Source organism: Ornithorhynchus anatinus, chromosome 19 (assembly GCF_004115215.2).
Source record: "Ornithorhynchus anatinus isolate Pmale09 chromosome 19, mOrnAna1.pri.v4, whole genome shotgun sequence".
Lineage (NCBI taxonomy): Eukaryota > Metazoa > Chordata > Mammalia > Monotremata > Ornithorhynchidae > Ornithorhynchus > Ornithorhynchus anatinus.
In genome coordinates, this window is record NC_041746.1 from 20,012,803 (window position 1) to 20,029,698 (window position 16,896).

General features: G+C 42.1%; 1 protein-coding gene across 2 annotated transcripts in view; it reads left to right on the top strand.

Annotated features, from left to right (window-relative positions):
• SLC22A16 (solute carrier family 22 member 16) overlaps window positions 1-16,896 on the top strand; it is a 77,984-nt gene that overhangs the window by 33,285 nt on the left and 27,803 nt on the right. For both annotated transcript variants that reach the window (XM_029046918.2, XM_029046917.2), the window contains exons 3-4: window positions 8,241-8,358; window positions 16,014-16,545. In XM_029046918.2, the coding sequence (XP_028902751.1) occupies window positions 8,241-8,358; window positions 16,014-16,545 (650 nt within the window). The remainder of the gene's footprint in view (window positions 1-8,240; window positions 8,359-16,013; window positions 16,546-16,896) is intronic.

The following is a 16,896-nucleotide window of genomic DNA, read 5'->3' on the forward strand; positions in this document are numbered from 1 at the left end:
AATAATGGAGTTGGTAGACATGTTCCCTACCCACAAGAAGCTTATAGTCTAGTGCGGGAGACAGATATTAAAATAAATTACAAATTTGCATATAAGTGTTGTGGGGCTGTGGGTAGGGTGAATAAAGGATACATATCCAAGTGTAAGGGCTACACAGAAGGGAGAGGAAGTAAGGGAAATCCCGGGGAAATGACTAAATACTTAGTGGGGGAAGGTCTACTGGAAGAAATGTGATTGTAATAAAACTTTGAAGATGGGGAGAGTAATGATCTGTTGGATATGAAGGGAATGGGAGTTCCATGCCAGAGGCAGGATGTGGGTGAGGGGGCAGCAGCAAAATAGATAAGATTGATATACAAGTAGGCTGGCATTAGAGGAAGGAAGTGAGCATCCTGGATTGTAGTAGGAAATCAGTAATGTAAGATGGGGAAGGGGGGCAAGGTGCTTAAGTGCTTTAAAACCAGTGTCTAGGAGAATCTCTCCTCCTATCTAGCTGACTGCTCCTTCTCAGTATCTTTCATGGGCTCCTCCTCTGTTTCCCTCCCTTTAACAGTGGGAGGAGTCCCCCAAGGCTCTGCTCTGGGTCCCCTTCCATTCTCCATATATACCCACTCCTCAGTAAAACTTATTTGTACCATGGCTGCAACTATCATCTCTACATGAATGATTCCCAAATCTACCTATCCAGCCCTACCCTCTTTCCTTCTCCACAGTCTCACATTTCCTCCCGCCTTCAAGACATCAGTATTTGGATATCCCACCACCTCAAAATAAACATGTTCAAACAGAACTCCTCATTTTCCCATCTTCCCTCACCTTCCAACACCTCAAAATAAATACGTTCTAAACAGAACTCCTCATCTTCCCACCCAAACCCTGTCCTCCTACTGTCTTTTGCATCCCATCACTGAAGATGACACCACATGCTTTCCCTAGAGTGAAAATCCACCTCAAAAAAGCCAAAGAGTCAGGAGACTACCCACCCAATCTTTTAGATCATTGGAAAGGTTGTGACTATTGGACTAGACAAAACTTGGTGGGAGAGGCAAGGGGCTTTGAAACCCCCTTTTAGCAAGAATAAATCCCAGCTTTTCTTGTTGTTATTCTTGACTGATTGCCCTTGCTGAACTTATCCTATTATTTCTTGCCATGAGGATCCTCCCCTGTCCCTTTAAAAGTGTCTTCTGAGTGTCAGGATCCAGGTCTGAATTGTTATCCTTATACCATTCCTCAGTGCACAGTACAGTGGTTGGTCCAAACTAAGCAGATAAAAAATAGAAAAAATGTAAAGAAATGTAGTGGTTGGCCAGGCTTCTGGGTCCACTGTATCTCTTCCATTGTGGAGCAGTGTTTCTTGCCATTCCCAGCCTCCCTAACCTGTGTATGATTTTTTCCTCTGGTGGCAAGAGAAACAAGGCGAATTGTGGACCACCAGAGCTCCCAAGGCTCTGAGGACCAGAAACTGGCAGTCAGAGGCAATTTTATACATTCAGAGTCCTTATGCTACCCCAGAGCACATTCATTTGCACTTGTGAAACCCCTAGTCACCTCGCAGGGCCATCACTGATCAGTGGGACCAATGCCAAGCACAGTTTTGGGGGAGGGAGTTTAAAGAGGGGAATGAGTTGCCAGTGTAGTAGTTCCTCTCCTCAAACACTTTCCTGTCCTTTAAGGCATTGGACTTAGGGGCCCCTTAAAATTGGGACTTAGCTGAATGATTGCATGCCAATTGCCTCCAGTATTCCCTGCAAAACACTGCAGCAGCTTGTCGTTCTGCCAATCCCTACTTTAGGTCACACAAGAAAAAATGTACAGGATTTCATATTCTGTCTGATTTAATTCCTAAAAACACACACACAAAAAAAAACCCCTGAATCAATTGGGCAATCTCAATTTTCTGGATTTTTTAAAATGGAATTTGTTAAGTACTTACTATATGCCAGGTATTGTACTAAGCACTATGGTAGATAAAAGCAAATGTGGTTGGCCACAGTCCATGTCTCACATGGGGCTTATAATCTTAATCTCCATTTTACAGATGAGGTGATTGAGGCACAGAGAAGTTAAGTGACTTGTCCAAGGTTAGCCAGCAGAAAAGTGGCAGAACCGGGATTAGAACCCAGGTCCTCTGACTCCCAGCCCCATGCTCTTTCAACTAGACCACACTGCTTCTCTTTTCATAATCTCTTTCACAGGGATTGTGAATGACACCAATTCCATACTGAAATTATTTAGTGTGCTCTTTTTGACAATATTCTTCATAATTCCCAAAATCCTCAAAGATTGTTCTTATGAGTGGCCACACACATTTGTAGATCCTCCATAGAATAGGGATCTGAAAACTTTTTGTGAGGAAGAGATGTAATATATGAAGAGCCAATCATAAAATTTAAATAGTTGAGAAGCAGCATGGCCCAGTGGGCCATGGGAGTCAGAAGGACCTGACTCTGCCACTTGTCTGCTCTTAATTTGGCCAAGTCACTTAACTTCTCAAAATGGGGATTAAGACTGTGAGCCTCATATGAGACAGGAACTGTGTCCAACCTGATTAACTTGTGTCTAGCCCAGTGCTTAGTATAGTGACTGGCACATAGTAAGTGCTTAATAAATGCCATCATCATTAAAAAAACCCCAGAAGAGTGGAAGAAAGAAAAAAATCATGGCGGGGAGGGGGAGGGAAATAGTAGTAGTAGCATTTATTGAGTGCCCACTTGTTGTGGTGCATGGTATTAGATGTTTTGAAAATACAAAAATAAAAGTAGTATGTTCCATACCCACAAGAAGCTTACATTCTAATAGGGCAGTTATACATGAAAGCATTTTCAACACTATCAAAATAAATGAGTGGCTATATATACATGAGTGCTAAGGAGAGTGTAAGTAAGTTCATAAGTACTAGAGATGGGAAGCGGTGAGGCCTAGTAGCTGCTCATTCTCGGTCTCTTTTGCTTGGTCCTCCTTTGCCTCCCTCCCCCTAACTGTGGGGGTCCCTCAAGGTTCAGTTCTGGGTCCCTTTCTATTCTCCATCTTCATCCACTCCCTTGGAGAACTCATTCGCTTCTATGGCTTCAACTCTCACCTCTATGCAGATGATACCCGAATCCACATCTCCAGCCCTGATCTCTCTCCTGTTCTGCAACCTTGCATTTCCTCCTGCCTTCAAGACATCTCTACTACTTTGTCCTCCTGACACCTCAAGCTTAACATGTCTAAAACAGAACTTCTTATCTTCCCACCCAAACGCTGTCCTCTCCCTGACATTCTCATCACTGTAGAAGGCACCACCATCTTTCCTGTCTCATAAGCCCATAACCTTGGCATTATCCTTGACTCCTCTCTCTCATCCAGCCAACATATTCAATCCATCATAAATCTTGTCTGTTTGACCTTCACAATTTCACTAAAATTTGCCCTTTCCTCTCCATCCAAACTGCTATTACGTTAATCCAATCACTTGTTCTATCCCACCTTGATTACTATATCAGCCTCCTTGCTGACCTCCCTGCCTCCTGTCTCTCCCCACTCCAGTCCATACTTTACTGTGCTGCCCGGATCATTTTTCTAGGTAGTCATTCAGTCCATGCTTCCCAACACCTCAAGAACCTCCCGTAGTTGCCCATCCACCTCCACATCAAATAGAAACTACTTGCTTTTGGCTTTAAAATGGGGATAAAGAGTTTGAGCCCCAAGTGGGACAGGGACTGTGTTCAACTCAAATGTCTTGTCTCTATCCCAGGGCTTAGAACATGCTTGGCACATAGTAAGTGCTTAACAAATACCCTTAAAGCACTCAATCACCTTGCCCCCTCCTATCTCACCTTGCTACTCTCCTACTATAACCCTGCTCGAATCCTTCGCTCCACTAATGCCAACCTTCTCACTGTACCTTGATCTTGTCTATCTCACTCCTGACCTCTCTCCCATGTCCTGCCTCTGGCCTGGAATGCCCTCCCTCCTAATATCTGACAGATGATTACTGTCCCCTACTTCAAAGCCTTATTGAAGGCCAATTTCCTCAAAGAGGCTTTCCCTGACTAAGTCCTCCTTTCCTCTTCTCCGACTCCTTCTGCATCACCCTGACTTATTCCCTTTATTCATCTCCCCTCCCAGTCCCACAGCACTTATGTACATATTTGTAATTTAATTATTTAAATTAAATTGAATGTCTGTCTTCCCCTCTAGACTGGAAGCTCACTATGGGCAAGGAATGTGTTTATTGTTATATTGTACTCTCCCAAGCACTAGTACAGTGCTCTGCACACAGTTAGTACAATAAATAATAATAATAATAATGTTGGTATTTGTTAAGCGCTTACTACGTGCCGAGCACTGTTCTAAGCACTGGGGTAGACACAGGGGAATCAGGATGTCCCACGTGGAGCTCACAGTTTTAATCCCCATTTTACAGATGAGGTAACTGAGGCACAGAGAAGTTAAGTGACTTGCCCACAGTCACACAGCTGACAAGTGGCAGAGCTCATGACCTCTGACTCCAAAGCCCATGCTCTTTCCACTGAGCCACACTGCTTCTCAAACAGCAGATTCCCTACTGTCTCTGCCCACCCAGCCCCAAGCAGAGGAGGGCAGCATTGTGTCCCAGGGAAATCAGGCTCCCTTTCCTTCCACTTCCATACTTTGTTCTCGCATTCTCCACCCCCTGAGAGCAAAGCAGAAGATGGATGGGGAGTGGGACTGGAAGAAGGGCTGTAGAGGAATCGAGAGACAGGAAAAGGAGCTAAGGCCCTAATGGTCTCACACTGCCAGCTTCTGACCAAGTAGATTCCCCAATAAACTGCCAGGAGAATGTCCATGGACCTGACACTACCGACTGACTGATTGTCTAGTGGATAAAGCATGGGCCTGAGAGCCAGAGGATCTGGGTTCTAATCCTGGCTCCCAACGTGCCTGCTGTGTGAGCTTGGGCAACTCACGTCACTTCTCTGTTCTTCCTCCTACTTAGACTGTGAACCCCATATGAAACAGGGCCTATGTCTGATCTGATTAACTCGTAACTAGCCCCAGCACTTAAAACAGTGCATGACACATAGTAAATGCTTAACAAATAGCATGAGAAAAGATAGCTGAAGAGATAATGTGGCTGGAAAAACCAGAAATGAGAGTGAGAGAAGGAGCGATCGACAGAAAGAACAAACTTATTCAAGGTTCATTTGGGAAAAGGGAAGGCAGTTTGCAAGGTTATCAAGGTCTGCTGTTGTCACATGTTCTCCACAACCCCAACCTTCCTCCTCCTGCCATGCTGGACCTGGTTTGCATGGGTGTTAAATCTTTTCTTCACACATGGAGTTCCTGAAGCCTGCTGTGGGGATTTTGTCTCCCCTTGGCCAAAGTGCAACTCACCCTGCCACAGAGCACAGAACAGAAGCATTTCTTGCCCTCTACTCAACGTGTAGCTCACTGCAACCATGTCAACTTGTGGCGGGGGCGGGGGTGGGGACAGTGGCAGAATCTGGCACAGAGGCTCTTTTCTTCCCCTAAGTGGAGCACATCATGGTGTGGTGGATATAAAGGGGGAGGAGGTTCCAGGCATGGGAAAGAAAGAGTAAGAGGTGGGTGGCAGGAGAGATGGGAATGAGCCACAGTGAATAAGTTAGCTAGGTTAGCTTGGGAAGAATGAAGAGTGTGAGTTGGGGTGGGCTGGGAGGAGAGAGTAAATAATCAGGAGAAGGACAGCCAATTAAGTGCTCTAAAGTCAATGACCAGACTGCTTGATGTGGGGAGGAATAGGTAAAATTGGAGGGTTTTGAGAAGTGGGAAGAAGAGTGCATAATGAAGTTTTAGCCAATGATCTGGGCAGCAGAGTGGAGAGGGGTGAGAACTAAAGGAGGGAGGCCAGTGAAGAGGCCAGTCAATCAATCAATCAATCAATCAGAGCACTGAACATTTGGGGGAATATAATAGAGTTAATTGACATATCCCTTCCCTCAAGGAACTAACAATCTTCCAGAAAGCTGGGTGCAGGCTAATGCAGAAGTCAAGTTGGGAACTGACAAGTGCTTCGACAAGCATGGAGGCCACTGGGTGTAGAGGAAGGGGCCTAGCCTCAAAGTGTTGTGGATGGAAACACTAGCAGGATTTAGCACCCGAGTGATAATGGTGGTTGAAAGAAAAGTCAAGGATGATTCCAAAGTTACAGCATTCAGTGATGGGGAAGTTGGTGATGTTGTCAGCTGCACTGGGAAAGTTAGGTGAAGGAGAGGATTTGAGGGGGGTGGTGAGGAAGATCTCAGTTTTAGACATATTGAGCTTGAAGTGATGGTGGGATATTCATGTAAAGGTGTCTTGGAGGGAGGAAAAAATGAGAGATTGTAAAGGAAGTGAGATGACTGGTCTAGTGAAGCAGATTTGGGTATCATCCAGATAGAGGTAACAGTTGAAATCATGGGAGTTGATGAGCTCCCCAAGAGAATGTCAGTAAATTAAGAAGAAAAGGGGACCCTGAATAGAGTCTTGAGGGACATATAGTTAGGGGAGGATGATGATGAAGGATGAATCAGTGAAAGACAGGAGTAGCCAGGGAGAGAGAGAGAGAGCCAAGAGAAAATTTTATCAGTAAAGCCAAAGTTAGATTGTGTTTCCAGGAGAAAGGGATGGTCCATGGTGTCAAAGGCAGCTGAGAGGATCAAGATGATTAGGATAAGGTACATTCAGTTCATGCAGTTTGTCCACTTCATGCAAAAGTGGAATAGAATTTCAATAAGGAATTTCCAGTTTTCATGCACTTACTGGCATTTCCTACCCCACTTTCTGGATCATTTTGGGATACTAGTGTATTTACATAGGTATTTAAATAATTACAGTGAAGACATCAATTAGGGACTTATTTTTTCTTCTTTCTGCATCCTCCTCATCCTTCTAAATTTCAAGGACAAACCAGACAAGAATCTGATAAGATAATCACTTCTCCTCTTGCATGCTTCAGATGTTAAAATCCGTATTTGATAGTTCCTCATTATAACTAAACTTGAAATACGAGTCTATCTTTATTTTCACAACCCTCTCAAAAAATATGACCATTCCCAGATTCTCGAAGTACCTCCTATTTTCTCTTAGTATAAGAACTAGATATTGATCACAAGAAACTGAACTCAGGGGAAGAGGGCATACAAACAGTTGTAGTGGGCATATAATGGGATACATGATTCAAAGTGGGCTCCAGTTTTGGAACCTTAACTGGACTGTAGAAATTTAAGTTCAAGGAAATAAAATTTAAACTTTATGTGTTTTTGGAATGTTTGGAACTAATGGAATTAAATATTGGTAAATCTGGGATCTTAAAGGTGAAATGGGTAATTTTGGAATCACTGGATGTTTTGTGGTTGCCTTCTAGAATCTGGGGATAGGCTGCTTTAATGCCTTTACTATTTATTGTTCAGTGTGCTATGGGATGCTGTAACAGATTGGCGAATTGCATGCCTGTTGCATTTCTCCACCTTTTAATGTGAATATTTGTGACTTTAGTTTTTTATTTAGGGATTGTTTACATTGTTTTTTTAGTTACCTATGGGGCTATAGGGCTACCATTCCAAAACTGCCAAATGAGTAATTCAAATATTTTTTTTAGCAGTAATTTACCAATAGCAGTAGTGGCTCTGATAGTCTCCCGTCATAAATAGTGGATGAGTCTTGACACAGTCACAAAGACTAAAAACTTGTGATTATAATGCCAGTGGTTTATGCAGCACCATGAGCCCCATGGATGCAGTGAGTTGACAGGTAGGTGAGCAGCATATTGCAAAGTGCTGCAAGAGTTTTGTATACAAAAGCAATTTATATCCAAAGTGACCATAGTATAGTCCTGATACTGTACCACAAACCTAAAGGCTAGCAGGCAGTTATCAGGGTAGATACCATAGTCCTTGCCATCCACATTAGTGAGCTATTTTCAGGATAAACAGGTCATGGCCGTGGTGTTAAAACTTTAAATTAGTGGAGTAATCTTGCCACTCTATGGCCAGTAGGAAAATTAATTGAATTTTAACTGAGAGGGCAAGGTAAAATAAATAGATTTTGAGGAATTCTGAATAGGGGTAGCAGATTCTCTCTGCTTAAATGGTGATGTCCTGGAAATTAGAAATTGGGCCTATTTGAAAGCCAAAGTGCTAACCCATCTCTGGTCTTAATCTCAAATTTTCAATGCATAATATCCCTATTTCACTTGAGTGGATTTTTTAAATGTTACTGTTATAGTAATGATTTTTTTCTCGCTGTGTAATCTTCAGGGTAGGAAGACGCCTTATAATGTGGTCGACAAGCACTGGCCAGTTTTTATTTGGAATTGCAGTGGCATTCACATTTGATTATTATAGCTTCATGGCTGCTCGTTTTCTCCTTGCCATGGTGAGTACTTTAAGTATAAGTAAACAAAGTTTATCACTGAGTGGGGGAGAATAGAAGTGTCACATAATCTTAAAACAAGCAGTGTGGCTTAGTGGAAAGAGCATGGGCTGGGAGTCAGAGGACATGGGTTCTAATACCCTTGTCTAATCCCCTCCCTTCCCTCCCACCCTCTATTCCTCCCCCTTCCCCTCCCCTCAGCACTGTGCTAATTTGTATATATTATTTATTACCCTATTTATTTTGTTAATGAGGTCTACATCCCCTTGATTCTATTTATCTTAATAATGTTGTCTTGTTTTTGTTTTGTACTGTTTTGCTTTGCTGTCTATCTCCCTCCGTTAGACCGTGAGCCCATCATTGGGCAGGGATTGTCTCTATCTGTTGCCGAATTGTACATTCCAAGCGCTTAGTACAGTGCTCTGCACATAGTAAGCACTCAATAAATACTATTGAATGAATGAATAATCCTGGCTCCGCCACTTGTCTGCTGTGTGACCTTGGGCATGCCACTTAACTTCTCTGTGCCTCAGTTACCTCAGCTGTAAAATGGGAATTAAGACTGTGAGCCCCACGTGGGACAACCTGTTTACCTTGTATCTATCCTAGCATTTAGAACAGTGCTTGGCATATAGTAAGTGCTTAACAAATACCATTATTATGGAAGCAGCATGGCATAGTGGATAGAGCATGGGCCTGGGAGTCAGAAGGTCATGGGTTCTAATCCCAGCTCTGCCACTTATCTGTTGTGTGACCTTGGACAAGTCACTTCACTTCTCTGGGCCTCACTTACCTCATCTGTAAAATGGGGGTTGAGACTGTTAGGCCCCCCATGGGACAGGGACTGTGTCCATCCCGATTTGCTTGTATTCATCCCAGCTCTTAGTACAGTGCCTGGCACATAGTAAGTATTTAACAAATACCACAATTATTATTATGTAGTGAGCACTTAACAAATATTACCATTATTAATAATGGTAGAATCACATATTTAGAGAAGCAGTGTAGCTTAGTGTAAAGAGCATGGGCTTGGGAATCAGAGGATGTGAGTTCTAATTCTGCCTCTGCCACTTGTCTGCTGTGTGACCTTGGGCAAGCCACTTAACTTCTCTGTGCCTGTTATCTGTTGAAATGGGGAATAAGACTGCGAGCCCCATGTGGAACAACCAGATTACCTTGTATCTACCAGCACTTAGAATAGTGCTTGGCACATAGTAAGTACTTAACAAATACCATAATTATCATTATTGTTATTATTGTTATTATTATTAAAACACTTTACATTTTTCCCTCTGCTTCAGTTGTCCTCTATCTCAAAATTTCTATTTGCACAGAAACGTCTGGCAGAGATATAAATGATAGCTAGTTTAAGAGAAGCAGCACTGCCTAGTGGAAAGAGCACAGGCCTAGGAATCAGAGGAGTTGAGTTGTAATCCTGGCTCTGCCATTTGACTGCTGTGTGACCTGTGGCAAATCACTTAACTTCTCTGCGTCTCAGTTACCTCACCTGTAAAGTGAGGATTAAGACTATGGGACAGGAATTGTGACCAACCTATTTGTATCTACCCCAGTGCTTAGTACAATGTCTGGCACATAGTAAGTGCTGAACAAACACTAATGGAAAAAAAAGTTATTTCATGTGGTGAGGATTAGTGGTTTTATCTTCCTTGGATTTCATATGTATTATCTTTGAGAAGTATTATATGTAAGTATTGGAGTTCCCAGAGTTATTGTAGGATGGGAGGTATGAAAAGGACAGGAAAGACACATGGACCTATTTTTGTGACTGCTTATGTAGAAGCTGGTATTGGAAATAAAATACTAATCTTAAGGTATGTCAATTTTATTATTACATGGCACTGCCATATATGCTACTGCTTATTTTACGGAAATGGAGTTCATAAAAATGGAGTCCACTTAATAGATTTTTTTTGGTATGATGACTATTAAGGATTTTTTCCCAAACTTATTATTTGCATTGAATTAAATTAATAAAGGTGGATGAACCTAATAAATATATTTCACTAATTAGGCCATATTTTAAGCCTATAAAAATCACAGGTCAATAAAAGCAGTAGCTGATTAGTTAGCTTTTTTCTGTACTAGATAAAGCTTCCTGACAATATTCACAGAGGGTACTAAAAGGACTACAATCTACTTTTTTACCTGAGTTAGCACTTTTAATTAGTTCCTTTAAAATAGGGTCATAAGTGAAAGAGCCCTAACCAAAGTATACTTTTCCTTTGGAAATCAGTGGGAAACTATGAAGAAGCACAAAAAGTAATAGATATGATGTCAAGATGGAATAACAGAAAATCTTGTAAAATATCTGAGCTGTGTTCATTTGAACAGGATGGCATCATTAGTAATGATTTTTCTGCAACGAACAATCCAGAAATTTGACTTAAACATTGTAAAATATATTAAAAATAGTGAGCTAGATATTTTAAAATATGTAAATATATAAATATTTAATATTATCTTTCCAATCCTAAAAAGGTACCCTGTATTTAAAAACAGCGCTGTCATTTTCTAATGCTAAACTGAAATGGCCTTTATTCACTCTATTCAAGTCAGTCAAGAGTGGAGGACCTATGTAGGATGCCACCCCCATACTTGGGCTCTGATAACCAGAGAAACATTGTGCCCTAGTGAGTGGCAAAAACACAGGCCTGGGAGTCAGGGGACCTAGGTTTAAATCCCGGCTCCACCACTTGCCTGCGTGTGATCTTGGGAAAGTCACTTAACTTCCTTGTGCCTCAATTTCCTCATCTGCAAAATGGCTATTCAATGCTGTGAGCCATCTGTCAGACAAGGGGTGTATCCAATTTGATTTTCATGTATCTACCATACTTGTACCATACCGTACTATGTGCTTGGCACATAGTAAGTTCTTCTTCTTCTGTTTATTATTATGATTATTATTAGTAATAATATTTGTTAAGCTCTTGCAGTGTACCAAGTACTGTAATGAGCTCTGGAGTAGGTACAAGATAGTCAGATCCCAAATGAGAGTCATAGTCTAAATAGGAGGGAGAACAGGTATTGAATCCTAACTAACTCGAACTCTCTTCTCCTCTTCAAACTCTCTTCCCCTCTTCAAAGCAATACTGAGGGTTCACCTCCTCCAGGAGGTCTTCCCAGATTGAGCCCTCCTTTTCCCTCTGCCCCTCCTTCCCTTCCCATTGCCCCTACTCCCTCTCTTCTCTACCCGCTTCTCCTCCCCACAGCACTTCTGTATATTTGTACATATTTATTACTCTATTTTATTAATGATGTGTATATATCTATGATTCTATTTATCTATTTTGATGGTCTTGATGCCTGTCTGCTTGCTTTGTTTTGTTGTCTGTCTCCCCCATTTAGACTGTGAGCCCATAGGGATTATCTCTATCTGTTGCCGAATTAACTGAGCTCCTTGTCTTCCCTCCCAAACCCTGTCCTCTCCCTGACTTCCCTTTCACTGTGAACGGCACTACCATCCTTCCTGTATCACAGGTCCGCAACCTTGGTGTCATCCTTGACTCTGCTCTCTCGTTCACCCCACGCATCCAATCTGTCACCAACACCTGGCAGTCTCACCTTCACAATATCGCCAAGATCCGCCCTTTCCTCTCCATCCAAACTGCTACCGGGCTGATACAAGCTCTCATAATATCCCAACTGGATTATTGTGTCAGCCTCCTTTCTGATCTCCTTCCTCCTGTCTCTCCCCACTCCAGTCTAATCTTCATTACGCTGCCCGGATCATCTTCCTACAAAAACGCTCTGGGCATGTTACTCCCCTCCTCAAAAACCTCCAGTGTTTGCCTATCAACCTTCGCACAAAACAAAAACTCCTCACTCTTAACTTCAAAGCTCTCCATCACCTTGCCCCCTCCTCTCTCACCTCCCTTCTCTCTTTCTACTGCCCACCCCATACACTCCGCTCCTCTGCCGCTCATCTCCTCATGGTCCCCCATTCGTGTCTGTCCCACCGTCGACCCCTGGACCATGTCCTACCGCTGCCCTGGAATGCCCTCCCTCCTCACATCCACCAAACTAACTCTCTTCCCCTCTTCAAAGCCGTACTGAGAGCTCATCTCCTCCAGGAGCCCTTCCTAGACTGAGCCCTCTGCTCCTCCTCCCCTCCCCATTGCCCCCTCTCCCACCCTCTGCTCTTCCCCCTTCCCCTCCCCTCAGCACTGTGCATATTTGTATACATTATTTATTACTCTATTTATTTTGTTAATGATGTGTATATATCTGTGATTCTATTTATCTTGAGGATATTGACGCCAGACTACTTTTTTTGTTTTGTTCTGTTTTGCTTTCCTGTGTGTCTCCCCTGTTTAGACTGTGAGCCCATTATTGGGCGGGAATTGTCTCTGTTGCCGAATTGTACATTCCAAGCACTTAGTACAGTGCTCTGCACATAGTAAGCACTTAATAAATACTACTGAATGAATGAATGATTCACTGATTGATTGAGAGGCAGAGAAGTGGTGAAGCTAAAGTAAATTTTGTAGCATTAACTCAAAACCAGAGAGCACTCTAAGAAATACTAGCATTAAAGTTTACTAGCACTAAAAGGGTTAAATGGGACTAAAAGAAGAATATTATAATGGGAGATGGCTAAGGTCTGCACAGCATCAAAACCCTGAGTGAAATTCCATTCATATGAGAAAAGGCTTGTAATTATGCCAGGCTGGGAGGGCGAGAAAGATGCTCCTAACTGGTGCTTCAACTATAAGACTATCTGTGGATCCAATAGGAATAACAAAACCTCAGTTCCAGATACAAATGCTATCAACCTGTCAATCCATGGAATTTATTGAGTATTTACTGATTGCAGAGCACAGTACTAAGCACTTGGGATTGTACAATGTAATAGGGTTGGTATACACTATTCCTGCCTGCAAGGAGTTCCTGTTACACTTACCAGTGATTCTTCTTTTAGCATTTAAGTCATGGAAATTGGTGACTGTGAGAGAACTCTGAGGCTCTCCTTCCATTCCTTTCCAAAATATTTGAGCGAGTTGTCTACACCCGCTGTCTCAAAATTCGTCTCCTCCAATTCTCTCCTTGGCCTCTCCAATCTGGCTTCTGTCCCCTTCACTCCACAGAAACCACCCTCTCAAATGTCACCAATGATCTCATTCTTGCCAGATTCAGGGGCCTCTACTCTATCCTAATCCTTCTCAGCTTCTCAGCTGCCTTCAACACTGTTGACCACCCCCTTCTCCTGGAAATGTTATCTGACCTTGGCTTCAGTTGACACTGTCCTCTCCTGATTCTCCTCTTATCTCTCTGGCAGCTCATTCTCAGTCCCTTACGCAGGATCCTCCTCTGCCTATCACCCTATAACTGTGGTATCCTTCAAGGTTCAATTTTGGGTCCCCTTCTATTGTCCATCTACACTCACTCCCTTAGAGAACTCATTCACTCATGAAGCTTCAACTACCACCTCTATGAGGATGATACCCAAATCTGCATCTCCATCCTTGATCTCTCTCTCTCTCTCCAGTCTCACATTTCCTCCTGCTTTCAAGACATCTCTACTTGGATATCCTCCCATCACCTCAAGCTTAACATGTTCAAAACAGAACTCCTTGTCTTGCCATTCAAACCTTATCCTCCCCTTGACTTTCCCATCACTGTAGACGGCATCACCATCTTCCTGCCTCACAAATCCATAACCTTGGCATTATCTTTGACTCTCTTATTGAACCCACATATCCATCCATCACTAAATCCTGTCATTCTCACCTTCACATTATCACTAAAATCTGCCCTTTCCTCTCCATCCAAACTGCTACAATGTTAATACACTCATCCTATCCAGCTGGGATTACTGCATCAGCCTCCTTGCTGCCTTTCCAGCATCCTGTCTCTCCAGTCCATACTTCATTCTGCTGCCCAGATCATTTTTCTACAAAATCGTTCAGGACATGTCACCCCACTTCTGAAAAACTCCAGTGGTTGCCCATCCACCTCTGTTTCAAACAAAAACTCCTCTCCATTGGCTTTAAAACAACACCTTGCTCCCTCATAACTCACCTCACTTCTCTCCTTCTACAGTCCAGCCTGCATATTTCGCTCCCCTAGTGCTCACCTCCTCACTGTGCCTCAACTTTGCCTATCTTGCCGCTGACACATAGCCCATGGCCTCTGTCCTGGAATACCCTCCCTCCTCTAATCTGACAGACAACCACTATCCCCCACTTCAAAGCCTTATGAGGGCACATGTCCTCCAAGAGGTCTTCCCAGACTAAGCCCCACTTTTCCTCATCTCCCACTCCCTTCTGCATCACCCTGACTTGCTCCCTTTGCTCTTCCCCCCTCCCAGGCCCAAAGCACTTATGTACATATCTGTAATTTTATTTATTTGTATTGTTGTCTGTTCCCCCTCTCTAGACTGTTAGCTCATTTTTAGCAAGGAAAGTCACTGTTTATTGTTGTATTATACTTTACCAAATGCTTAATACAGTGCTATATACACAGTAAGCACAATAAATGCAATTGAATGAATGAATGAAAGCTTTAGGTTTGCACATTCTCAATGCTACAGTGACATTCTCACATACTAAAAACAGTAGGAAATTAGTGTTAAGTGGGGGAAGGAGAGGCATTTGGGGTTTGGCAAATAAGGGTGGAATTAATTCAGATTTATGGCAGAAGAAAATATTTGTGAGTCCACTGAATTTTCAGTTCTATTAAAAACTTTTTTAAACATCAGTGATCCATTATCAAGTATTTCTTTGGTCTTGGCCATACACATTAAACTCAACTAGGCAATGTGGATTAGTGAAAAAGTGCCAGTCTGGCAGCCAGAGAAACTGGGTTCGAGTCTGAGCTTCACCACCAGCCTGCTCTGTGACCTTGAGCAAGTTACTTAACCTCTCCGTACTTCAATTTCCTCACGGCGAAAATAATACTGCCTTTCTCACTACCTCTCAGGATTGTTTTGAAGACAAAAATGAGATAAATGTGAAAGCACATTGGGAATAAAAATCCTATACAAAAATGAAGGCATTAATAATCATTTAAAATGGTATTTGTTAAGCGTTTAATATGTGCCAGGCACTGTACTAAATGCTGGGGTGGATACAAGCTAATCAAGTTGGACACATTCCCTGTCCCACATGGGGCTCACTGTCTTAATCCCCATTTTACAGATGAGCTGAGGACAGAGGAGTTAAGTGACTTTCCTTAAGTGACTTTGCTTGTCCCACAGCAGACAAGTGGTGAAGCCGGGATTAGACCCCAAAGGCTTCTGACTCCCAGGCCTGTGTTCTATCCACTAGGACATGATGTTTCTCATTAATTTCCATTAGAGGCATTTTGTTCATAAGCTTTGATATCATTGAATGGATTTTGAACTTTATTAACAGTCTAGACCGTAAACTCATTGTGGGCAGGGAATGTGTCTACCAACTCTGTTATACTGTTATATGTTATATGTTTTACTGCCCACAGTAAGCCCTTAATAAATATGATTGATTATTATCTTTATTGACTGTTCTCTATTAAAGTTAGGGAACTGTGACTACTAGTATTGCTTGATTTGAGGGCAGGTGACTGGAGGTCTCTCTTAGATATTACAACAGACATGAACTTGTCCACCAACTTGCTATAAGTGGTCTAAGTAGAGCTGAATTTTTAACTTTATTTTTCAGGTTTCAAGTGGCTACCTGGTTGTGGTATTTGTGTACGTGACAGAATTCATTGGTATTAAAGCTCGGACTTGGGCATCCATGCATGTTCATGCCTTTTTCGCTGTTGGAATTATGGTTGTGGCTCTGATGGGATATTTGGTCCGAACCTGGTGGCTCTATCAGATATTTCTTTCCATAACAACACTTCCCTTTCTCTTGTGCTGCTGGATATTGCCCGAGACACCCTTTTGGCTTCTATCAGTGGGAAAATATGAAGAAGCACAAAAAGTAATAGATATGATGGCAAGATGGAATAATAGAAGATCTTGTAAAATATCTGAGCTGTGTTCATTTGAACAGGATGGCATCACCAATAATGATTTTTCTGCAACGAAGAAGCACAGTGTAATAGATCTGTTTTTTAACTGGAATATTGCAAGAAGGACACTCACAGTGTGGCTGATTTGGTTCACTGGGAGTTTGGGATACTATGTATTCTCTTTGACTTCTGTTAATCTCGGCGGCAATGAGTACTTAAACCTATTTCTCATAGGTAAATACTGAAATATTTCACTGTATTTGTTACAACACACAGTAATCTTTTTGGAATGTCTACAAATGAATTTTAGTTTGTGGTCAATGACCTTTCCCCACTCATGATCACTAATATTTACAGCTCATAATGACATAATCTTTACTGAGAAATGCTGGTTCATGTTTGTGATCAATTTAGTTAATGAAATATGTTATTTAATATTTGCAGTACATTTAATGTAATCATTGGTTAAACCCTCAACTGGATTAATCTTCTATTGGCATGAAAGATAATGAGATTCAGACATATACATAGGATGCTTTCATTAATTTTCATAGCATTTAAAAGTGCTAACTTTATAGCTGTTCT